This window comes from Crinia signifera, chromosome 2 (genome assembly GCF_055691185.1).
Source record: "Crinia signifera chromosome 2, ASM5569118v1, whole genome shotgun sequence".
Lineage (NCBI taxonomy): Eukaryota > Metazoa > Chordata > Amphibia > Anura > Myobatrachidae > Crinia > Crinia signifera.
The window spans coordinates 222,726,063-222,750,955 of NC_139218.1; the positions used below are offsets into that span (position 1 = coordinate 222,726,063).

Sequence of the window (24,893 nt, forward strand, 5' to 3'; positions counted from 1 at the left end):
AATCGGTACACATATCACATTTGCAAACATACAATTTATCGAATGCATGTCTGAAAAATGTATCAGAGAATCTGTGTGTAACATGTGCTAATTTCTAAGCTATAAAAACAATCACCTGTTTCAGAGCCTGCTCTAGGCGGGTCTGTTTGGACACAGATAGTTTGCAAACAGTGTCCCACCGCGTGCTGAGTTCCTGAAGCTGAACCTTCACCCATGTGGTATCCTCCCTACTACTTTCCAGGAGCTCCCGGGCAGAACGTTTTAGAGCTTGAACACTGCTGGTCCTTTTTCCAAGCTCCCTCTGGAAGACCTAGGTAAAGCAAAGGAGAGTCTTTATACTATGAAATACTCAATGTATTTCAGAAATAATATACATCATAATAATAATAATAAACCTAAGTGTCTTAACTCATCACTGAATTGCATTTACTGTATTGGGAAATATCACATTCTTACTTTATGAGCATCCATAAGGTTCATCACAAGATCTAAGTCTCCATGCACAGGTTGATCCTCTGCCAACTGAGGTTCCACCTTGTAAAGCCAATCAACCAGCGCCTGCAGAGCATCCATAAACTGGCCGGAGAACAGCAAAGCTTCTTCCAGCTTGTGCTGCCTGCACAGGAAACACAGTCCAAGCTTTAAATATTGCCACAGATACACATGCTACATAACATTAACATAATTGTCAGTAGAATGAAACTTATTGGTTCATATGTTTTGAAGGGTGATAATCAAGCATGGATATCCCAATCACATACATTTTCAAAGGTCACAATGACAACTACATGGCAACTTAAGAGGCAAGTGCAAATCTTAGCAGAGCTGATACAATGAAGGAATGAAAATAACCTTTCCACAGATTTTCCACACACGGTGTCCCATTTATCCCTCACTTCTCCAAGAAGGTGATCGAGTTTCTGCACATCATCACTCAACAGGGCCTTTTCTTTTAATGCACGTCCTGTCCTGACAGTAGTGTCATAAACAGGCTGTTTACTTCCTAATGTTTTCTGGAATTCCTATGGAGAGAGATAAAAAGATGAAAGAAGGCTGCAGGGGTAGAAACATAAACTTGACTTAAGAGAACCAAAAAAGCAAAAATGGACAAAAGGTGAAATGACGCTCTTACAGCCTCCAAAGCTACATGTCGGTGTAGACACAAAAGGAAACGGAGGTGACAGCAAAAAAAAAAATCACATGAAGACAGAAATGTATAAACCACACAGGACAAACACTAACCTTGTGCTTAGTAAGCTGTAATTTGATCTTGTCCGGATCATTAGAGATTTCCAGTTCTGAGTCCAGATGATTCTCTGCCTCTTCCAGCCAGTCCACTAGCTTTTTCCAGGCTTCATGAAACTAAAACATAAATAAGACAGTTACAGAATTTGTGAAATTAGCTGTAACCTTGCAATGACAAGAGTTCAGAGTAAAACTACAAAAACAAACACAGATGACTGTCCTGTATTGAGAGCAGTAAGTAATACAGCTCTTATTTATTCTCAACGCGTACCTGTTTTGCCCTTTTTCTGGCATCATCCAAGAAGCGCCCTCTCTCCACTGATCGCTGAACCACCTTTTCCCACCGGGACTGGACACTGAGCAAAAGATTCTTTATTAGGACAACATCCTGCTTCTGGCTGAGAAACTTCAGCTGGTTCCCTGTTTTGTCCAATTCAATAATTTGCTCACGATGATCATTAACCTCATTTACAAAAATCTAAGACAAAATGAACAAATTGGTATTAATTTAGTACAGCCATGAACTATAAATCAAGCACGTCTAGTAAAGATGCCATCGAGGACACAACCTTGTGCTCGTCAATCTGGAAGAGAACGGTGTCAAGGATGAGACTGGGTGGCGATGCAATGTTCAGGCTTTGCTCAGCCTGGGTCAGCCAGTTTATAAAGTCTTGCAAAGAATTCTGGAAGTCTGTGGCTAAGTTGAGAGCTTCTTCCAATTTTCCCTGTTGAGAAAATTAGTCACACAATCAGAACTACAGTCGTAACCGGTGATTTTAACTTCTAGAACTTAAGGTAAGGCAATCTTAACCATAATAACACAACTATTTACCATGTAAAAATTGTATACTATTCAAAATACTGTTCATCTAATATCAGATTAGTTATGAGAAGTCTAAGAAAAAAATAAAATAAAATAGAGACCATCTGTCATAAATGGTAAGGCCAAAGATCCTTAATGTAATGTCACATAATTACCTTCCTTTCTTCCACTTTGTTGCAAACGTTTTGCCACTTCCTTTTCAGAAGAGCTACATTCTGCTCAGTTGTGGAACCCACAGCATCATCTCGGCTCAGAAGCATGAGATTTCCCTTGTCCAGAAGATGTTTATAAAGCTCCTCATTTGCTTTTACTTCAGCATACAATTCCTTTAAAATGTAAGCAATGATGTTAGAAATAGATTTACACTAAATTATACGGCTGGAACTTATTTTCATTTTTCCAAAACAAAAACTTAAAGGTAAGAACAGAAAATTCTTCAAATTGATTCATATTAACATGCAGCATGTGTGCTTGTGTAACGTAGAGTGCATAGCCTTATTCCAAAATGGAACAAATGAACCTCAACATTCTACACACAATACCCCCTAATGACCATGTGAAAAAAGTTTTGTGGAGATTTTTTGCAAATGTATAATTTATTAAATATAAACAACTAAGAAATCACATGAACATAAGTATTCACAGCCTTTGCCATGGAGCTCAAAATTGAGGGATGCTGTAGTACTTAGCTTAGTAGAACATTCAGCTTTGCTCATTAAAATGATATATGGCATAGCTATATACTCTATGTCAGGGGTCTTCAACCCGTGGACCGCCGAGTTGTTTTTACTGGCCCGCCAGTTAATGCCGTTTAAATAAAAAAAAGCTGTTAAAAAAAAAAAAACCTTCCGCGCTAGTCCCTTAGCAGTGGGACGCGGCGGAGGTGGATGTGCTGGCTGGGGCGGGCGGGACTGTGTGCAGACATGCCCATTGTGTATTTCCTGACAACGGTGCCACGCACCCGTCCCGCCCTTTCAGAGAAGACAGCCGGAAGTGACAACCGCCGCCAGCCTCTGAAGCCGAGCACCCTGCCGGCAGCCTCTGACGGAGCACACCTGTCCCTGCCTGCTCCTTCCAAGTGAAGACAGCCGCCGCCAGCAGCAGCCCTCTGCCAGGGACACTAAGATTAAGGCAGGTATCTTAGGGAAGGGTGAAGCCGGCTCGCTAACGCGGTGCTGACTAGGGGGGGAAGGGAGAGGTGAGCTGGCTGCCTCTGCAATGTTGTGCTGGACATGGGGTGGCTGTTCTGAAATGTGGTGCTAACTATGGGGGAGGTGGGGCTGGCAGTACAATGTGGCCCTGTGTATGGGGAGGGTGCTAACTATGGGGGGGGGGGGGCGGCTGGCAGTGTAATGTGGTGCTGACTAAGGGAGGGCTGGCATGCTGTCCAATGTGCTGACTATGGAGGGCAATACTAGGGCATTTTGTGAGGGACACTACTGGTGGCATGTTATGAGGGACACTACTGGTGGCATGTTATGAGGGACACTACTGGTGACATGTTATGAGGGACACTACTGGTGGCATGTTATGAGGGACACTACTGGTGGCATGTTATGAGGGACACTACTGGTGGCATTTTATGAGGGACACTACTGGTGGCATTTTATGAGGGACACTACTGGTGGCATTTTATGAGGGACACTACTGGTGGCATTTTATGAGGGACACTGCTGGGGGCATCATATGCATAAGCAGGAGTATTGGTGGCCTTATAGTGCAAGGTGCAATGGGCATCATGGTGTGAAGCATAATGTGCAATGGGCATCACGGTGTGTGGCATAATGTTCAATGGGCATCACGGTGTGTGGCATAATGTGCAATGGGCATCATGGTGTGTGGCATAATGTGCAATGGGCATCATGGTGTGTGGCATAATGTGCAATGGGCATCACGGTGTGTGGCATATTGTACAATGGGCATAATAGTGTGTGGCATAATGTGTAATGGGCATCATGGTGTAATGGGCCTTCATTTTTATATGTCACTGTGCGGCCTTTAGACAGCCAACTTAAGCGTGGAAGGACAACAACCATTCCTGCGGTAACCAATGTCTGGTCATGCAGGTTGCAAAAGTGAGGTGTCAGGTAATTGTTTTCCTGCTAGGTCACACTCTTATAATTAGCCCACGCCCCCTTTTGGGAGCACAATTTCTTCAATACCAAATTATGTATGGGGGGATGCATTTCTATTCTGTTCGCACTGGGACCCTAATTGTTTAGAAATAGCCCTGGTGCTGACTATATATTGGGGGCAGGGTTTATGTGTATGGGCAGCTGTGCCAACTATCTATGCGGGGGCTGTGCTGTCTATCTATTAAGAGCTGTGCTAAACACCACAGTAGAGCTTAGTGGGCCTCGGGCTTCGTTGAATAGGTTGAAGACCCCTGCTCTATGTAATTGTGATGTTTATCTGCATAACAAACAAACATTCTCATACAGTTCCTATTAAGCCTTTGCAGAATAATGTGAATACTAAAATTATGAGGAAATGCTTGTTCACAATATTTAAGTAGACATTTTTAACAAAGAACAAAGCTGCAAGTATGCAGAAACTAAATGCTCTATGGAGTGAACTCAATCAAGCTCCCCCCCAATAGGGGAAGTCAGAGACCCCACTACCCTCCAGAAGTCCTGTACATGTGCAAGGCCAATAGATACAGCGGTGAGCCACGGACCTGGCCAAAGCCTGAGCCCACACCGGCTCCAGGTATTAAGCTTCCTGAAACTGAGAAGTCACCGGACCGCAGGTGAAAGTCTGTGCACAGGAGACCCTGAGACTAACTGGGAAAGTAAATGAAAGGTCTACATTGTCTAGGTCGACATATGAAATGGTCAATATGAGTTTTTCACAATTTTCTTTATTTTTTTTTTTACTTTTTCCTACATTACCATCCAAGTGAACTACCGTTGTGATCGGTAAAGTGCACCGGGGCTGTGCCAGTGGAGTGAGGCACCATTCTGGGAGCATGGCAAGTGAACCAAGCCATGCATAGGGATGCGCAACACTAATTGGGGGTCAACAGGTGTCGACATGTTATCCTTTAATTTTTCAACCTTTTGCTTGTGTTGACCTATTGCATGTCGACTGTTTGCCTAATCACTGTAGACCTTTTAATCCACAGCCCCCCAACTGCCCTGAAAGCAATTTTAGTATAAAAACACACAGCTCCTTTATGCCCCTTAGAACAGGGTTCACTTTCCCACTGTTATTGCTGCGATATAGCAGCAGCGCTGACTTCATAGCAACCAAATCTGACGATGTGCGCTCAGTTACCATGGGGGAATGGATTCAGTACTGAATCCCGGCGGTCGGGATCCCGGCGTTCAGAATCCCGACGCCGGAATCCCGACAGCCGAAATGCCGACAAGGGGGGGACGTGGATCACCCCCCCTTGCGGGCTCGCTGCGCTCGCCACGCAGCGGGCCCGGTGCCTCGCTACGCTCGGCACACTAATTTATTCTCCCTCCAGGGGTGTTGTGGACACTCACGGAGGGGAGAATGTGTCGGGATTTCGGCTATCGGGATTCCGGCGTCGGGATTCTGAACGCCGGGATCTCGACCGCCGGGATTTTAACTGCATCCCGGGGGAATAGGCAATCCTTTTGTTAATTGCCCTGCCTAATAAAGAATAAATTGTTTGACATGTGATTCATCAACTTGTAAAAAGTGCAGACCTCCAGGTGTACAGAAGATTATTACCAATATAACGTCCTTACCATGTGTGCCTGCAGCTGCTCTCGGGCTGTCTCTGGGAGTCCCCCTGTGGCCTTAGCAGCTGACAGTTGGCTTTCTACTCTGCTCTGCCACTGGATAAAATCTTCCATCTCCCCGGTGAAACCTTGCGCCTAAACAGTGAATCAGGACAAAACAATTACTGATATAACTTTATAAATCAAACATCTCATGGAGCACATTATTCTATAGTGTGTAACATGACTGCACAGAAAATAGAACCAATGTTTATGGTCTTCATTCTTATTATGACAAACCTGCTGAAGAGACATGTCCAACTGCTGCTCTCTCTCCTCGGTTTTCTGTAGTACAGACTTCCACAACTTGTTCATGGCTTCCAGTCTAGTTCTCAGGCTGTTGGCATCATCTCCAGCACTCGACTCTAGCAGTTCATTCCCAGCATTTTTCACGGTTTGGACAGTGCTCTCATGGGCGAGCACATCATTCTTTAACACCTGAAATTAGGGTTAAAGAAATAAGAATGTTAAAAGATCTGCAAACGAAAGGACCTCATGAATGGCGTCAATATTCAGCCACACGAATGTACAGTCAACGGCAATTCAAAACTATCTAGGGTCTGCCAAACTACTACAAAAACACTACAGTGTGTAATTATAGAACTATAAACACATGTTGCTCAATAACACAGGAACATATACTTTTCAAGAAACACTGCAAACCTCATACAGACTTACATGGTGCTTTGCAAGTTCCACCTCAATGAACTTGGGGTCTCCACCGATGGGTCTCTGAGCATTCAGCAAATCCTCTGTGTGTGTCAGCCAGGACATCACTTCTGCTAGTGCATGCTGGAACTGACCAAGAGCCAGAAGAGCAGCTTCTAATTTGTGCTATTGAATAAAGAGAAATAAAGAAACACACTGATGATACAAAAGTAGCTACGCATTGAAATCAAAAATAAAAGCACAGTAAAGGTGTGTACACACGGCCGACATGCCAGTGCGATGCGAGTCCCGATGCTATCTGATTGCATCGGGACTCGCATCGCACGGCATGAAGGAGAGAAGAGGAGAAGACAGTACCTGTCACCAGGTGCTGGGCAGGGGCACAGATGGAAGGGTGCTGCGACACCCGTGGCCGCGGCACAGCAACAGCCACACACCCCGCCCTCCTCTATACGGCAGACTTCCAGGTCACTGCGCATCAGCCCTGCAGCCCCAGGAGAAGCCCCTCTGGCCGCCGGAGCTATGCGAGTATGTAAGGCACAAAGACTATATAGTGCAGATCTGCACTATATAGTCTTGCCTGCCCTCACTATTTCGCTGCCGATTTGCGCTCACTCAGGAGCGCGCAATGGCAGCGCATCAGGCTCGTAAGCCCTCGTAAGCCCTGAAAAGTACACAATCGGCATGCGATATGGCTTCCGATGTGAACTATATCGGCAACATCGGAAGCCATATCGCACCGTGTGTAAGCCACACCATAAGAAAAACAATCCAGAACCTATTATCTATAAAGGGCTCTTTAAAGTAAAAAAACAAAACAAAAAAAAACATCTACTAAAACCTATTCAATCTAGTCATGTTTGAAGTGGTGGGAAAATATGCATTTGGCTTGAAAATTAGGAGACTCATATGGGAAGAACAGGACAGGAGAACGTCCCAAGGAAGTGTCCAGTTTGCTCACTTGTCTGCGTGTAATCTTCTCTCCAAGATTCTCCCACAAATGCTTCAACTCAGTGAGTGGTCCGTGGATGATGTCCCGATCGGTGTCATCGATGGCTTTCTTCAACATCAGTTCTCCTTGGTGGTTTAACTTCTCCATTTCAATTTGCTGCTGGTAAACCTCCACCTTAAACTCCTATTAATAATAGAACAAAAGAATGCTGTAGTATGACCAGGAAATGTTTTACTATTCTAGTACAAGTTACTTTAGAAGTTTAAGTTTACCTTCATCTCGTTGAGCTGGTCTTTCACTGTATTGAGATCAGTCCCAACAGGAGACATATCGCACAGTTTAATAACAGCATTATCCACCCAGTCAAACATTGCCTAGAACAGAGAGAAAGAATGTCTAGTGCCACTCGCTTATTGGCAGAGAAACCTTTAATACTATTGTGGATAGCAGGTTAGATGGGACATGGCATGATGCCAGCAATAGGGTGACCAGCATTAACTAGATCGCTTTTCTACCATTTGCAACATGTTTGCGATCAGCAGCAAACAAATTCAGTGGCAGTACATTTAGTTTTGCCTCTAAAGGCCCATGCACACTGGGCGACTTTGAGCTGAAAGTCGCTCAAAACGGCAGGTTTGAGCGGATTTCAGCTCAAAGCCGCCCAGTGTGTATGGCCTGACGATTAGCGCTACTGTGCACTCCCGCAACATCGCCGTGAAAGCCGTTCATCTGCTGGTTATATCAGCAGATGAGAGGCTTTCAGGACAGCTTTGCATAGCGCTCCGCTATGCAACGCTGACGCCGCCCCCCCCCCCCCCTCTGTCGGCGCAGGACAGGGGGAAAGCCCAGCGATGAAAGCTATCATTGCTGTCCATGCACGCTGGGCATAGTCGCCCAGTGTGTATGGACCTTAAGCAAAGTATTGTCACTCAACGGCTTAAAAAGGGAATTATGTTACTATTTTTTTTAATTATTCAACTAAAGATGACGTGACCGCAACAGACTAATTAGTCCAATACAAAGAAACATGCTCTGAGTCTTGCATTATTTTAATAGTTTACACCTAAGGAGGATCCAGCAGACTGTTGTAGTGGCCTACCTGCAAGGTGTCCTGATACTGCACAGCATTGGACATTGCATCTCTCAGTTTCTCCAAACGGTCTGTCCAAGTTTTTTTCAGGTTTTCCCAGGTGGAATTCATCTAAGGAAAAAAAAGGTTCAATAAGTTCTAAAAGTGCAGCAGTTGTGAAACGGGGGGGTTGTAATAAAACCAGAACCAATAAACGCGCACAAAGTCCTGCATTCTCACATATTTTTAAAGTGCAAATCATTTAGATGGCAACACCAACCTTGTTTGCAGTTTAAATGATTGTTGCTTTCAAAACATGTGAGAACTCACACAAAGTCCCGCATTCTATTACATTCCCCCAAAATGTGAGAATAGCGTAGTGTAACAAATCGGATGTTTACATGTATTGCTATACTACATTAGAAAGCCGTAATTTGACAGCTTGACCAGAACAATTTTCACTACATTTTTCATTGCAACTGGCATATTCTAACTTCTTTCATAGAACATTTGATCCAGAGTCATCTCCTTGTACAGTATTAGTTAGGATGCCTTTCCTGCTGTACACTTGGCATCTATTCTAACGCTAACATTTGTACATCTAAAAGGTGCCCATACACTACTGCAACTTCTCTAAGGGAAAGAGTCACATGTGATCCCTCTTGAACCGCCCGGAAGCTTCCCGTGGTGGCAGGATAGCATTCGCCACACCGTATGGGATCCCAGCAAGGGCTGCGTGATCTGATAACTTTATACTGCAGCCCTTGTGATCTCGGGCTCCGATCCGAACCATGCATTGGATTGAAATCGGAGATAAACACATGAGATTTGACACATTTCATCCAATTGATCAGCCAAATGCATCAAAATTGGATGAAAAGTGCACAAAACCCACTAGCGAATGGGCACCTTAAGAGCTGAAAGTAGTTTATGTGTGAGTACACTGTGGAATAACTATCAGTTAAATATCAGTCTGTACTCGTTATGAAATAAATGTATTTTTATAGTGCTGCCAGACAACAGCTAACTGTATTATTGCAATTCTCTATAACCTATATAAATAAAGCCAGGCTAATTGGGTGTAGTAAAATGTGTCACTAAGGGGTAAATTTACTAAAGCTTCTAAAAATAGAAAAGACGTGATATGGCCCATAGCAACCAATCACATTCTGTCTATCATTTTCTAGGATGCAAAAGGGAAATTACCAATCTGCTCTTTTCTTTTGAGTCATTGGGTCGACATGGGGTTTTTCACATTTTTTTAAAGGTCCCGAAAGAGGGAAGAAATGCGCCAGAGAGAGTGTTTGAAGACTCAGAGACTAAGGAGCTGTATTGGGGACCTGTCGAACTCTTGCTGTCGCCCTATTGACTTTCTAACTAGACACTGTAAATTTCACAACAATATGCACAGACTATGAAGTAGAAGATGCAAAATGATCATGAATTACCTCATCAATGCTTTTCTTCACTTCTGGCTTTTCAGTTTCTCCACATGCAAATATAAGGTCTGCGCCTAGGATGCGGATGAACTCCAGTTCTTCATGGAGACCATCTGTCTCCTCTTTAATTGACTAATAAAACCAAAACATAATAAACGTATATTAAATGCATCTCTTGCAACTTTAATTTATGACAGAAAGTGGTATTCTGGAAGTTACTTACATCTGCAGCCTCAATTTGCTGTTTAATCATGGATGGGTCAATTCCGGGACTTTCCAAATCATGAACTATCTCATGTGTGTCTCTTATGGTGGTTAATAATGAACCCAAATCCAACCAAAACTTCTCCGCCAGCTCAAGAACATCGAGGTACTTCATTTCACGTTCATCTGCCCTGGCTTTGATATCCTCCCAGAAAAACAATAGCCTGTCCAATTTATCCTGAATGGCTGAAACAGGTGTAAAAAAAAGATAATGGTACAAACAACAGGTCTTTGAGAATACACAAACTCAATAATTTATATCCTGACGCAAAAAGATGCACTAATGACTTGTAGGAAGTGTTAATTATGGTAGGAAAATAGGATTTTTATGCTTGTGTTAAATTTCTCTAACTATATACAGCCCCCCTAGGACTTTGGTAGTTTAATGGTAGTTTAAATATCTGTCCGCTGTTTACACCGATAACTCTTTTATGTTCCAGCAAGAAATGCAATTTTTTTTTAATAATAAACTCCACAGGCAGGAAACAGAAAAACTTAAACCAAGAAAGAAACATTATCCCAGAGAACTGAATCAAGTGCTGTTAGTAGATCTGCAGCAAACGAGGTACTGCATAATGACATTCTCAGGATTCTGGTGGGCCATCATGGCATCATTCTTTAAGGAATTTTCTGCTAACTTAGCATCACTGGCTGTTATAATGTGACAGTTGTAACCATGCTTCTTAACAAGAAGGGGTTCTCTGACCAGGAAATGAAAACACTGCTCAGGGCCAGCAAAGTGGTGTAGTCAGAAATGTAACGCCTATGTTGCTTGGTGCGAAAATATGAACCTCCGGACAACTTATTCACAGCAAGCCTACCACTTACTGTTCCTACTGGGAGATAATGGGTTGAAACCTTTTGCACAAAGCATACCTTTTCCCCCTAAAAAAGGTGAATGTTCCTCAGAGGTGCAAACCATTTCAGTCCTCTTTTAGGACTATACAAAAGGCTTGTTTTGAACCACTAAACATAGGGGATCTCAAGATTTAGCAGGGTGTGAAAACTGGTGGTTATGTTTTACAGAAACCCAGAGTGAATGTTGCTTTCTATAAAAAAAACTGGGCAGCACAAGTAAATGAATACTTGCTTCTAATAGCAATAGCTTCTAATCCAGTGTCAGTTTCTATTATGTCAGGCCCCATTAAATAAATACAAATATTTAAATAAATAGGAAATTTACAGAGGAAGGTAAAATTTGTCCAAAAATCGTGCTTACTCACTGAACAATATTGGCCGCCAATACTGTTCAGTGACATCACCAGGGCCCGCTAAACATGCAGGTCATTTGGCTATATAGGCTGGAGGTGGAGGCGGGACAAAGGAGACTGTGCTGGAGCTACTTGCCGATTCCTGTATGTGCCCGGGACAATATTGGTTATCTGCACGATCTTGTCGAACTGTATATCCAACAGTTCAATACCATCCGGTAATTACCTAGCCCTTTCCCCTTTTGCACTCGCCACTTTATTGTTAATACTGTGTATGTGCATTGATGTAGCAAACACTTTCATTTCAATTTGGGAGATTGTCTTTTATATGTGCATTATTGTTCATTAAATTGTTATGCGCCATGAGATTTTATGCTCTTTTTTTACATATATAATGGTAAAAAAATTGATTGAGGCATAAAGAGAACGTCTAGTGCATATCTGTACCTAATACTCCTTATTATAAGGAAAAGTATTATAAGGGAAGTATTTTTTCCTTGATTCTGGCACTGGTGAAGGTTGATTCCATCTTTTTTGACAATATTTCATCATCCTAGTAAATGTCACCCCTAGAATCTAAAATGTGATCCGACAAATAAGATATTTCAAAGAACTATATAAAAGATCCTTATTTTTATTTTTTTATTCACTTCCCTCAGAAGATCTGCCTGAGGTCATAAATGCACTTGTATCATTACACTGAGGACTATTTCACACTAGCCTGGCAAACTCCCAGACGTATTTCTGCCATGCCGGGATTGCTCAGTGGATAGATCCGGCTGCTACAAGACGGGCGGGGCCTGGCCAACTGAAAGGTCTTGAACCGCTGAGTATTCATTAACAATCCCGGCATGGTTAAAAAGACGTCCGGCAGTTTGCCATGGCGGTCAATCCCAGCTAGTGTGAAAAAGGCCTAAGACTATTGCAATGCGCTCCTACCTGGCTCTCTCAGAAAAAGAATTGTTGCAGCTGCTAGGCTACATAGCTACAAACCATTCACAGACTCTCTTTACTGGTTTGCTTATAAGATGGCATTTCTATTTGAAGATAGTTAACTGACTTTCATAGCCCAACATAACCAGGGCCCAAGGTACCTGAAGTTTCTTATCCCTTCCTGTCCTGCTCACTTATTGTGAGACACTCTGTTAATGAAGGACTATTAGCAGTACCTCAAATATTTCCCCATTGCCTGAAATGTGCCTAATATGAGTGGTCAAGGACACAGCTCTCTTGAACCTAGCCCATGCCATTGTCTCTGCCCAAGATGTAGGCTCCAGTTTTGAGAAACTCACTGCGAATAAGAATACCACCAGCCCCAAGTGCATCTCACATTGTGCTGAGCAATCTAGCTTCACTCAGATCGCTCAGCACACAGCGCTGCACCAGTGATGTGTGCTGAGTGATCGGTCACTGTCAGTGGTCTCAATAGTGAGAACATGGGAGATGACTAGATTGACTTAGTTTATGTATTTCAAAATATTCCATCTAATAACTCTGGCACTGAAGACAAATTCTAGTATTTAAGGGTAGAATGACTATGAGCTAGACTTAGGTTTCTATAATAACAGCCAACGTAAAAGAAACAACCTTAAACTTAAGTCACCATGTTTACTGTGTTTTTTGCTATGTCCAACAGTAGACATCATTTGCTAACCTTTGGCTGCAGGATCCGCGTCTATTCCCTGTGAGCGACTGATTAGCTCCTCCCCACGATGTTTAAGCGATTCAAAGGATGGCTGTAATTTCTCAAGTTCCATAAGTATGTTCTTGTTGTCACTGATGCAATCGCGAATCTTCTCCACTTCTGCAGGTATCAGAGGAGGCATGTGTAGGCGGGATGCCATACTTTCTAGAGTCTCCAACATGGGGACTACCTTGTCATGGAACTGGGAGAGAGGAAGTATGGGATCGAGGTTACAGATATGCAAGAGACACAAGACACAGAAGAAGGTGGGCATAGAGGCAAACGTGTGGTTAGAACGAATACAAGCATGATGACACTTACCTCCGCAATCTGTAATGCAGAATAGTCAAGCCGACAGGGACATGTTACCATGGCAGCACAACAGAAAGTTAACACATTCCACAAGGAAAGGGAGGTGACGTGAGATGAAAGGAGAGATGGGGGGTTAGTGCAGCATGAACCACAACACAACAATGCTAACACAATAACACATGAACAAACCATGGAACAAACAAATGTCTTGGTATGAAACAAGAGGGGTATGTAGTCTAGGACGCAGGGTACAGTTTTTTGCATACTAGGTACATGGCAAAATGGAAATCAGATATCTCCCTGTTCATGTAATTTGTTCCAAACCAATCAGGTTGCTTAATACATACTTGGTTTATTAAATATATGTACTAGCACATAGTATACTACACATATGACAACACTATGGGCGGTATTCAATGCCCTTTTGCAAGCTGTGACGGCAAGCAATGCCTATTGCTCGCCATCACAGCTCATGGGTCAGCATTCAACAGACCCCCCTTGCACTCGCTGTTTCCACTTTGCTGGGTTTTTCCAGCGAGGTGGAAACGGCGAGCGCAGCTATTAAATCAGAGAAGATTGCAGCGAACATTGCTGTTTGGGGGAATCCTTGCTGTTCAGATGGCAAGGATTCCCCTGGAACGTAGAATAGGGTGAATGGCAAGGATGGCTTGCTTTTGTCGTCTCTCGCTGAAAACAAGTCACCCTCGCCGGCGGCATTGAACACCGCCCTATATGTTTGTCAAGGGTAAAGTTGCTAAAAGAAAAGGGGATTTATTTAGCTATCTTTGATTGGCCTCTTTGCATTAAGGTTTCAATCTAATATTTCCAGAATATTGGACTCACCATTACAACCCTTTCTAGGAGAGAAACAGACTCTTCATCTCCTGGCCCACAGGTTCCAAAATGCCCCATAACAGTGCAGATATTAAGGATATCCATGGCTCAGCACAGATGGTTAATTCAAATGGACTGAGGTTCTATTAAAGACACCTGTGGCCAAGCATGGACATACTTAAAACGTTGACTATTAGGGTGCCTTATTGATCACATTTGGGAACCTCTGCCCTAGCCAATACATTCCTTTGCTCCTACATACAATTAAGCCCATTAGAAAAGGATCAGAAAAAAATCAGGATATATAAATTAAAAGGTAAAAATTATTTTCTCCTTCATGGGTAGAACACAATCAATAGGAAAGGCCAACCTCAAAAAGGAATGTCTGAGACTATATCAAAAGCAAATATAACAGAGGCACTTCCGGTCCATTCTATGACCTTTGTAAAGGAGCCAGCACAACAAAACTCCTGAGTACAAAATAGGTGCATCCATAAACAACAGAACAAAGGGTGCTGATGGTTAATGTGAATGCCAGAGACAGCTTTAAGACGAGGGAACCGAACAAAGATGTTTGAGAAAAGACTTTTACCTTTCATACCAAAGGGTGGAAAAATCATTTGATGGTGAAAGACCAGCGAATGATTTTTCCTCTATCTGGCCTCCTGCGAGCGGATGTTAGTGCGGGGATTCAAAGGACAAGGTGGTCATCCGTTCGGTGGGGCGGCGTTTACTTTCTCGCTAGGCAGCGAATATATACAGCCTAGCGAGCAGGTCTGAATAAGGTCCAAAGTTTTGCCCTCCCCCTCAGGCTCAGGTAATATTGAATACAGGGTGGAAGAAAAAAATCATTATAAAGGTGCCCATACGCGGTACAATTGTTATGTGCGATGAGATGCGCGCTCCCGTCACACATCTCTTCGCACAGCTCAAAAAGTATGTGCTGCACATACTTTTTGTACTAGATCTCATCTCATTGCAAAACCTATGCAATGTGATGGGATGTGATATCGTATACAATATTGTATACAATAATTGTATCATGTATGGCCACCTTAAGAGACTGGCGTTTATACTCTGATCCCCCTGATGACCCACAGAAGGGCTGAGGACATCATGTCCAGCAAGCTTTATGTGATGTATTGAAAAAATGTCTGCACCATGGACCAAACTTTTGGGGTGTATTCTGAAGGAACGCTTGCCGTACGAAATATGGGGAAGCACAAGAATGGCCTTGGGATCGTTAGGAAAGCAGAACAAATAATCCTGTAGGTTTCACTTGATTTGGCCAGGGACAGAAGTGAGGGTGTGGAACTCATGCTATAAGAGTGGGCTGATGGTGTCCCTCTTATACAGTAAACCTAATAAGGGCAAATAAAGGAGGAACAGGCACATGAGTGTGCTTTAGGGAGTAGGTACCCTGCTTCCTATGGTTAAAACATACCCCACTGTCTGTAACTTTACCGCTTAAGGAGAAAATGGCTGATCTGTATACTAGAACACATTAATAACTATATAAAACTGCAAGCAATAGGTCCTGCTAGGGCTGTAAGCAATATATTTTTGACAAGTCATGCAGATGCTGTGCTGGTGACATGTGGACTACACGTCCATGCCAAAGGAGAACAAACAAAGTAGCAATAGAATTTGAGGGCATATACCTGAGATGCCTGCGCTAGGGCATCATCCAGTGCCATGGCCATCTGGCGCACATCCTCTTTAATTCCCAGATACAACACTTCTGCATTTTTGTATTTCTCCTGCACAGCTGCCCCTTCCTCAGGATTCAGATCACACAGGTGCGGCCCAATCTTCAGCAGCTTGTCTATGTGAGGTTTGTGCTCAGACACGGTTTCCCGTATTTGCTGCAATTTTAACAAAGCAGTTAGTGTGAAATATTTGGTTCACTCTGGTAAGAGAACAAAGAGAAATGTGATCTGCAACGTACGAGATATGACTGGTCTGATTGCTACCCAGAGCCTTGGGAAATCAAACAAAACTATGAAACATCTTATAAATAGCTTGTACGGTGTAAAAACTGATGGGAACAAATGACCTGCAAGGTGTATAACTCACTCTTATTTCTTCTTGCTGCTGTCTGAGCATCTCATGATCAACTGCAGGAGGCGGCAGCTGGGAAATCATGGTCTGCATTTCCGCAATCCATGGATTTAATTCTTCATAGGTTTCCCAAAACTGCCCCACAAGAACATGGGCACGTTCTAGGCGTGCAGACCGCTCGGAGTTCAGGTGGCTCACGTCATCATACTGCTGCAGTAGCAGATTTGTTTTTTCCTATAACAAAATGCAGACAAATAAGGACACTTGCCTTTGAAAGTCCAGCATTCACTTTTGCTAGGCAGGAGGTCACTTACTTTTAAAGTGGCTTTCTGCTCATCCCCACATGTACCTAGGATCTCTTCATGGCTTCTAATCAATTCATCAATAGAATCCTTGTGGCGAATAATATCTACCGAGAATGCCTGTGCAGTAACAATATTACATTAATCATTTGTGGTAGCAGAACATGTTGTGTACATGGGACAGTGCAGCTAGGCATCAACATATGTACAGAGCTCTAGTTACATTATAGAACAATGTATCTACAGCACAGGCTTATTGGTTAAAAATACACAAATATAAGCAGTACAAGAGCATTAATTACCAGCTCAGACAAAACAGTAGACTTGTTCTTAAAGCTGCAGTTGTCATTTATACTGCTTTTACACCAAATTCCTGGGTCCGACCTGGTATTTGGAACACTGTTCCAATCCAGGTCAGACCCAGGATTCACCCTCTTTACACTGCAGTAACATTCGGGAAAGCTGCTGGTGGGCTGCCTTCAGCCTCTGTCTCTGTGCCGTGAATGGGCACTGCACTCATGGGCGCGGCATCCATACACCTTCTGCTCAGCACCGCCGCTGTCTGCCCTGCTATGCGAGACTGTGTGGCCCTGTCCCCCAACCTCTAAACTAAAGTCTCATACACACTGGGCATTTTTACCCAGCTCGTGTGAGGAGCGATGATGTGAAAAAATGGCTGGGTGCACAACTGCATACACACTGAGCGACTTTGTACAATAGGATACTGTGGAAAGCGGATGGTAAAACAGCCCAGCGGATGGCGGGGGCTGTCAACGATGTGGGAACGCACTTCAGCGCTCATTGCCGGGCCATACACACTGGGGTTTTTTGAGCTGAAAGTAGTTCAAAACACCAAAAGTGAGCTTTCAGCTAGAAATCGCCCAACATTGTTATGGGCTTTAACAGTAGGGTGCTGGGGTTGGGAAGTATGGGGTCCCCCATTGCTGTAAATAGGTCCTGGGTCACCCATTTACACTGTCACTGAATACGGGTCTTACTAGCAATAACCCTGTAAATTCCTGTGGTGTAAAAGGGGCATAACTGTGTGGACTGGAATTGGTAAAATTAGACTTAGAAAACACAATTGCCTTTATTTTTAATACTGGCAATACAAAACACTTTAATTTACAACATAAAGGGGAGTCTAGATGGGCAGAACTTCATTTTTTCATAAATGTTTCACATGCACATTCACTGGGTAAGCAGTAATAATACCTTTTGCACTTGGAGCTGGGCTGTGGTCTGATCCTGCTCCAAACAGATCGGCCCCAGTGCCAAAAGTTTTCTCCTGGTCTCAGCCACCCAGGCTAACTCTGTGTCAGCAGCTTGCTCGTACTGGCAGGAAAGGAGCAAAGACGAAGTAGGACAATGAAGCACGCACATTGCAGACACATTCAACAATGACAGTTGTAGCTGGGTTATACAGTGGCAACCACACATATCACGGCTTCCATATGATTTTTAAGGGGGTTGTTCACCTTCAGATGACTCCATGAATATGACCCAATGAATGTGTAAATCAGCCTTCTGAATTGACTAAATGCCATGCTTTATCTTTACTGCTTTCTTAGAAGATTCTTGGCATGTCTTTATACCAGCTATACATTGCTGCTGCTCTTTGAAGTTATAAGATTTTAGTCCATGTATTGGATAAAATTGTATGCAGAATGCCAGTTTGGATGGTAGCCAAGTGCAAAGCAAATTAAACAGCCCTGCCTAGATTATATAAAGACACAGATTGAAAGTGTAGAGGAAGAAGTCAAAGGAAAACACAGCAATTAGAAACAATATGCACAAGGCTAAAATAAGCCCATTTTCTAGAACTTTCTGAAGGTGAACAATCCTGTTACTTGTTTCATCCACACACAAAGCCGAGTCAGCCATTTTGTTGGCTGAAACAATAGTATTTATTGTCTGGGAACGAGCACCTCATGCCTTCAAAACAGCAGGCAACACAGACTGTAAGCATGCAAAAGAGTCACATACATTGATGAAGAAATTAGGATGCTGTGGCCAACATGACCACAGGCCGGTGCTCATCAGACACCCAAGGGATTCTTAAGCACTCGTTGAATACACAACAAATATATAGAAAATAAAATTGAACACATTCAGGGGCCAATTCAGGATCCTTGCAGCAACCAGAATTCGTCCCCAGCCCAGATGGTCATGGTTTGAGCATGTGCAAACCCCGGCAGTGTTCAGTGATTAACATATTCACTGGGCCGTTCGCTGCTGGGGGGCAGACACAGGGCCAAACCAGAAGAACGCTAAGTGTTCCCCTGGGAACGCAGGTGTGCCGATGCCTGTCAGCTACAGACGGCAGACGTCACAGGACCTCAGCGCCACCCCTCTTCGGCGACTGCGGAGGAAATAAGGGGATTTTTGTAAGAACTTACCGTTTGAATCCTTTTCTCTGAATCCATCCTGGTGACACAGCTCAACAATGGGATGTAGAAGGGGTCTGAAGGAGCCAGACACCTATGCTAAAGCGTTGAGAGGCAGGCTCCTCCCTTCTGCATCCCAGCATTCCTCAGTTCAACTTCCAGAGCACACTAGGATACATTAACTCAGTACAACACCTGAACATATTAATATGCACAATCAATTAAATGAACCATTATAACATGACCACACATGAAATGGTATTACTTACTGAGCGTAAGGGAGGGATCGCTGTTTCATCAGGATGGATTCAGAGAAAAGGATTCGAACAGTAAGTTCTTACAAAAATCCCCTTTTCTCTTTCATCCCTCCTGGTGACACAGTCCAACTATGGGACGTTCAAGAGCCGGTCCTTTGGGAGGGTACGCTCAGGTCTGCAGTTCTCATCACTGCTCACCCGAATGATGCATCCTCCGACGCAAACTCATTGAACCTAGAAAATTTGGTGAATGTGTGAACAGAGGACCAAGTGGCAGCCCTGCATACTTGTTCTGCCGTAGCCCTGTGACGCACCGCCAATGAGGCAGCAACCGACCTGGTGTTATGAGCATTAATTCTGGAAGGCACTGGTCTGCCAACTTTGGTATAAGCAAAAGCAATTACCGACCTTAACCATCGAGCAATGGTCTGCTTAGAAGCTGGCCAGCTCCTTTTGTAAATCATAGAAAACCAATTGCAAATCAGTTTTACGTCTTTCTTTTACTCTGTCCACATAAATGCGCAAAGCGCGAACAACATCCACATTTTTTAAGTCTGTCCCTATTTCTGATCTCCTCCGGAGGACTGAAAACCGCCTTGGTTTAAATGAAACGAAGAAACAACCTTAGGTAAAAACTTAGGAACTGTTCACAGCACAGCCCTATAATCATGAAATATCAAAAAACGGAGACCTAGAAGAAAAGGCCCCCGACTCAGAAACACGCCTTGCAGAGGCGATTGCCAACAAAAAGGTCAATTTCCATGTAACAAATTTCAGGTCAGCCGACCTTAATGGTTCAAAAGGAGGTTTCTGAATGACTGATAACACCAGGGACAAATCCCAGGATGCCACTGGTTGTTTAGAAGGAGGTTTCAGCCATGTAACTCCTTGAAGAAACGTCTGTACCTCCGGTAACAAAGCTATTTTCTTTTGAAAAAAGATAGACAAAGCTGACAATTGAACTTTTAAGGACTGAAGACTTAGGCCCAAGGAGAAACCATCCTGTTAAAATTCTAGAAATCTAGAAACTTTAAACCTAGATGTGTGAAATTTTTGCCGTGCACACATCTAATGTATGTTTTCCAAACCCTATAATAGTTTGCAGAAGAAACCGGTTTCCTTGCATTAATCATGGTACGGATAACGGCTTTTGAAAACCGGGATACAGTCAAAACCCCGAATGGGTCATAATACCGACAAGGACAAAATCCCGACATATATAATGTACAGGTGAAACAGTCAACATGACGTCCCTCGACAGGTCGCAAGGTCGACATGGGTTTTTTCACAGTTTGTTGACCCGACATGTGCCGACAGGCGGTATTTCATGCCCTACCATCCACTAGGGCGTACCGTGCCCGAAGCATTGGGAGCGAAGCGTGCTATGCGAGGGGCTGTGGTTCACTTCCAACTTTGTCCATGTCGACATTCGGGTAAAAAAACAGTGAAAAAACCCATGTCGACCTCGCAAACTGTCAATGGAAAGTCATGTTGACTGTTTACCTGTACATTCTATATGTCGGTATTTTGACCCTGTCGGGATTTTAAATGTTGGGATTTTGTGGTTGTCGGGATTTTGTGGTTGTCGGGATTTTGTCCTTGTCGGTATTATGACCCATTCGGGATTTTGACCCTGTCAGGATTTCATACGGAATCCTTGAAAACCCATTCTTCTTTAAGATAGAAGTTTCAAGAGCCAGGCTGTGAAATTTAGCTGAGCTAGGTCCTGATGTAAGAAGGGACCTTGTCTGAGCAGGTCTGGCCATAGAGGAAGACGCCACAACGCTGTCGATAACCTCAGAATGCTGGAGTACCAAGATCTCCTTGGCCAATCCGCCGTTATCAGGATGACATGGGAAATCATGGAAGACATACGCAATCATGGGAAATGGAGGGAAGACCTATGCCAACCTGACCTTCCAGGGCACTGTCATGACATCCACCGCCCAAGCCAGCAGATCCCTAGTCCTCGCAATTGTGCCTGGACGCTATCAAGTCCACTTCTGGAAGCCCCCAAAGAGCTACAATCTACTGGAACACTTGTGGATGTAACGCCCATTCTCCTTCCAGAAGCTCCTCTCTGCTTAGGAAATCCGCTTCCACATTCTGAATTCCCGGAATGAAAACAGCAGATAAGGCCGGAATATTGGCCTCTGCCCATTCAAAGATCCAAGACACTTCCATCATCACCATCTTGCCCCCTTGGTGGTTCAGATACGCCACAGCCGTGGTATTGTCTGATTGAATGCGAATGGGAGATCCCCTCAGAATCCCTTCCGCCTGCCGTAGGGCCTTCCAGACTGCACGTAGTTCCAGAACATTGATCGGCAAGGACAATTCTTCCCTGGACCACAGGCCCTGCAACCTCAACTCCAGAGCCACTGCTGTTGGTGGTGACCACCAGCCACTCCCATGATCGAAGAGAGGGACCCAATTAGAGGGATTTCACATCTGTCCACCAAAGCAAAGCCGTCCGCGTTTCTGGTGTCAAGACCACTTTCTCTGTTTTCATGGCCTTGGGATTCCCTGACCAACATGCCAAAATGTTCCATTGAAACGGTTGTGAATAAAATCTGGCATACTGAAGAGTTTCGAAGGTTGCCACAATCTTGCCCAGTAATTTTAGGCAATGCCAAACTGACAGACCAGGTGACCTCAGAATTATCCAGACTAGTTGACAAACATCTCTGGCCTTTACTTCCGGAAGAAATACACGATGAAGATGTGTATCTAGTAGGACGCCCAAGAACTGAAGTCTCTGAGTGGGACACAGTTGAGACTTTGGTCTATTTAAAATCCTAACAATGGCTCTGCAAAAACTGAATAGCCTCCGACAGATTTTGTTGCAAACTCTGCTTTGAACAAAAGGTCGTCCAAATACGGATTGACTACTACCCCTGAGTCTAAGGGCTGCTGCCAGTGAACACACTTGGGGCTGTAGCCAGCCCAAAGGGAAGAGCCTGAAATTGTAGATATAATTTGCCTATTGCGAAACGCAGTAAAAATTGATGTTCTTAGCATATATAAATGTGCAAATATGCATCATGAATATCCATAGAGGCTAGGAATTCCCCCTGCTCCAGGCTCAGGAGAACCGTCCTCAAGTATTCCATTCTGAAATGATCCACCCAAAAGTGGAGATTCAGGGACTTCAAATTCAGAATTAGTCTGAATGAGTTGTCTGGTTTTGGTACTAAGAAAAGAATGGAGTAAAACCCCTTCTTTCTTTCCTCTTGCGGTACCGGAACCACCACGCCATTTTCCCGGAAAGACTTCGCCACCCCCAAAAGTGCTTTTCTTAGGCGTGCCTCTCTGGGCAAAAGGTGTAGGTAAAAACCTTTTCGGAGGAACCCCCTCCCGGTTTATCCTGTAATCCTGGGAAACCACATTGAGAACCCAATGATCCTGACCTGATAAGGCCCACGAGCCCTGGTATTGCAAGAGGCGACCCCCACCCCGTCATGCTGAGGGCTTCTCCTCACCCTTGGAAGCCTGCTTTTTTGTAAAGACACCAAAACGGGATTTGGGAGTTTTTCTTTTTCCAGCAACAAATCTTCCTCTGCTGGACTGTCCCCTGGAGGACACACCCCATCTAAAGGAGGTTCGAAAGAAGGAACGAAAAAAAGTAACTCTTCATTAAAAGCCAATGCCTCCAGAGACTTCTTGGATTCATTGTCGGCATCCCATGCCTTAAGCCACAAGGCTTTCCTTGCGTTCACTGAAATAGCCGACACTTTAGAAGCCATTTTGACTGCCTCTTCACCAGCCTCACATGTGTATTCCGCCATCATTTTTAGCTTTTCCGCTAAAGCGAGGGCTTCAGAATCTGGCTGCAGAGAAGCACACAGGTTATTTGCCAAAGCTATCATGGCCAAGGAAACCCATACAGAAGCAATAATGGGTCTCAGTGTAAAACCAACACCTTCAAACATTGCCTTCAAATAACCCTCTAGCTTTTTATCAACAGGGTCCTTAAATGCAGCACCACCTTGCACAGACAAATCAGTTGCTTTGGAAAGCCTAGCGACCAGGGCATCTACCAGAGGGACCTTTTCCCACAACTTTACATGCTCCTCAGGCATGGGAGTTTTCCAAGCCCTTCCTAGCAAATCCTGCATGCCTTCATCCGAGGCAAAAGTGACTGCGTCTCTACGCTGTCTTTTAAATACTCCCTGCATCAGAGTCTTATCTACTTCAGATCAATTTAAAGAATGTTTTACAGCCAAAATTAAATCTTCAACACCAGGGACAGAAGTTTCCATCTCTTCCCTTTGATCCCAGGACATATCTGCCCAACACTCTCCTTCCTCCTCTGAGTCTATATTCAGGATAGGAGGGGAGGACAAAGAATGTCTGGGAGAGACCTCAGACTCTTTTGTAAACTGCTCCATGAGGGCATTAAACTTGTGTATACCATGAGCAGTGTCCTGCATTACTTGTAAGAAAGCAGGTTCCCCCTGTGAGGGTGGAATAGAGCCAGTAGAATGTTGAGAGGATGACAATGACCTGGGAGATCTCCCCAAATCATCTCTCTGCCAGTTTAAAACTTGCACTAATGCAGTCACAGACTTACCCAGAGCAGCTGCCCACACAGGATCTGGTTGTTCAACCCTCTGAGCTTGCGCTCCACAGGGCACAGATTCACATACAGGGCAAATATCCCCTTGGGTCATCTGTTCAGGTGTTAATGTCAGCCCACAAAATCTACAGTTTACCAACATGGCCAACGCATCCTCCCCAGCATTCCTTTCTGTCAGGTGAATGTACCAAGCCAATATATGCCAGAGTACTTATCTGTCTGCTGTGTGACCCTCTGTGGTCAGCGGGGGGTAGCGTCAAAAGAAAGCTTGTCACTCTGTCAGCCGTATAATCTCCTTCCAGCTCCGCACAGTAAGGGATGAAAGGGCGCCAAGGCAGAGTGCAGGAACAAATCAAAGTCCCTGCTACAGCGGGGTCTGAGACGTTTTGGCACCCTTTTTACCCCTGTGAGCCGCTCCTGTAGTTGCTTCTGTTCCCAGTGCCTCCCCTTGACTGGGGATCACTTGGACTCGCCCAGTCTCTGAGCTCCTGTGACAGACTGTGATCTCTGCAGAGTTCAGCCTGCAAACCCAATCCAAAATGGCGGCAGCCATCGCAAGGTACCCTTTACCCATGATCCCCCCTTATGCAGGGAGCCGGCTCTGGGGTCCCCCTGGGTCCAGGAAACCTCCTTTTAAGGAGGTTTGACTGCTGTGCAGAGAGACCAGACAGTGTCTCTCTGCACATAGGGAACTGACAGGATGCGCTTCTGTCAGCCCCTGCTGCAATCTCAGTGTGAGAAAACTTCTCAAGGAAGCCTCACACTGTGCCTGTCTAACTGAGATGAAGTAATAATAAAAAAAATAAACACCCTAGCTACTCTATCTCCTGGCAGCTAAAATGAAACTTGATGCTGGGATGCAGAAGGGAGGAGCCTGCCTCTCAAAGCTTTAGCATAGGTGCCTGGCTCCTTCGGACCCCTCCTACATCCCATGGTTGAGCTGTGTCACCAGGAGGGATGAAAGAGAAAATAATTACTTATTTTCCGAAGGCAGGGGAAATCAGTTGTTGCTCAGCAACCATCAAATGATTTCTCCTGCTAGGGGCCGCATGC

At 44.2% G+C, this 24,893-nt stretch overlaps 1 protein-coding gene across 19 annotated transcripts in view; it reads right to left on the bottom strand.

Annotated features, from left to right (window-relative positions):
* Positions 1-24,893, bottom strand: part of MACF1 (microtubule actin crosslinking factor 1) — a 237,812-nt gene that overhangs the window by 16,133 nt on the left and 196,786 nt on the right. For all 19 annotated transcript variants that reach the window (XM_083173834.1, XM_083173839.1, XM_083173838.1 and 16 more), the window contains 20 exons: positions 17,833-17,952; positions 16,630-16,737; positions 16,331-16,549; positions 15,916-16,119; positions 13,079-13,310; positions 10,173-10,399; positions 9,959-10,081; positions 8,541-8,642; positions 7,714-7,815; positions 7,451-7,624; positions 6,499-6,654; positions 6,061-6,258; positions 5,788-5,916; positions 2,224-2,394; positions 1,815-1,970; positions 1,517-1,723; positions 1,243-1,362; positions 853-1,022; positions 457-616; positions 116-310 (listed from right to left, as the gene is read on the bottom strand). In XM_083173834.1, the coding sequence (XP_083029960.1) occupies positions 116-310; positions 457-616; positions 853-1,022; positions 1,243-1,362; positions 1,517-1,723; positions 1,815-1,970; positions 2,224-2,394; positions 5,788-5,916; positions 6,061-6,258; positions 6,499-6,654; positions 7,451-7,624; positions 7,714-7,815; positions 8,541-8,642; positions 9,959-10,081; positions 10,173-10,399; positions 13,079-13,310; positions 15,916-16,119; positions 16,331-16,549; positions 16,630-16,737; positions 17,833-17,952 (3,273 nt within the window). The remainder of the gene's footprint in view (positions 1-115; positions 311-456; positions 617-852; positions 1,023-1,242; positions 1,363-1,516; positions 1,724-1,814; positions 1,971-2,223; positions 2,395-5,787; positions 5,917-6,060; positions 6,259-6,498; positions 6,655-7,450; positions 7,625-7,713; positions 7,816-8,540; positions 8,643-9,958; positions 10,082-10,172; positions 10,400-13,078; positions 13,311-15,915; positions 16,120-16,330; positions 16,550-16,629; positions 16,738-17,832; positions 17,953-24,893) is intronic.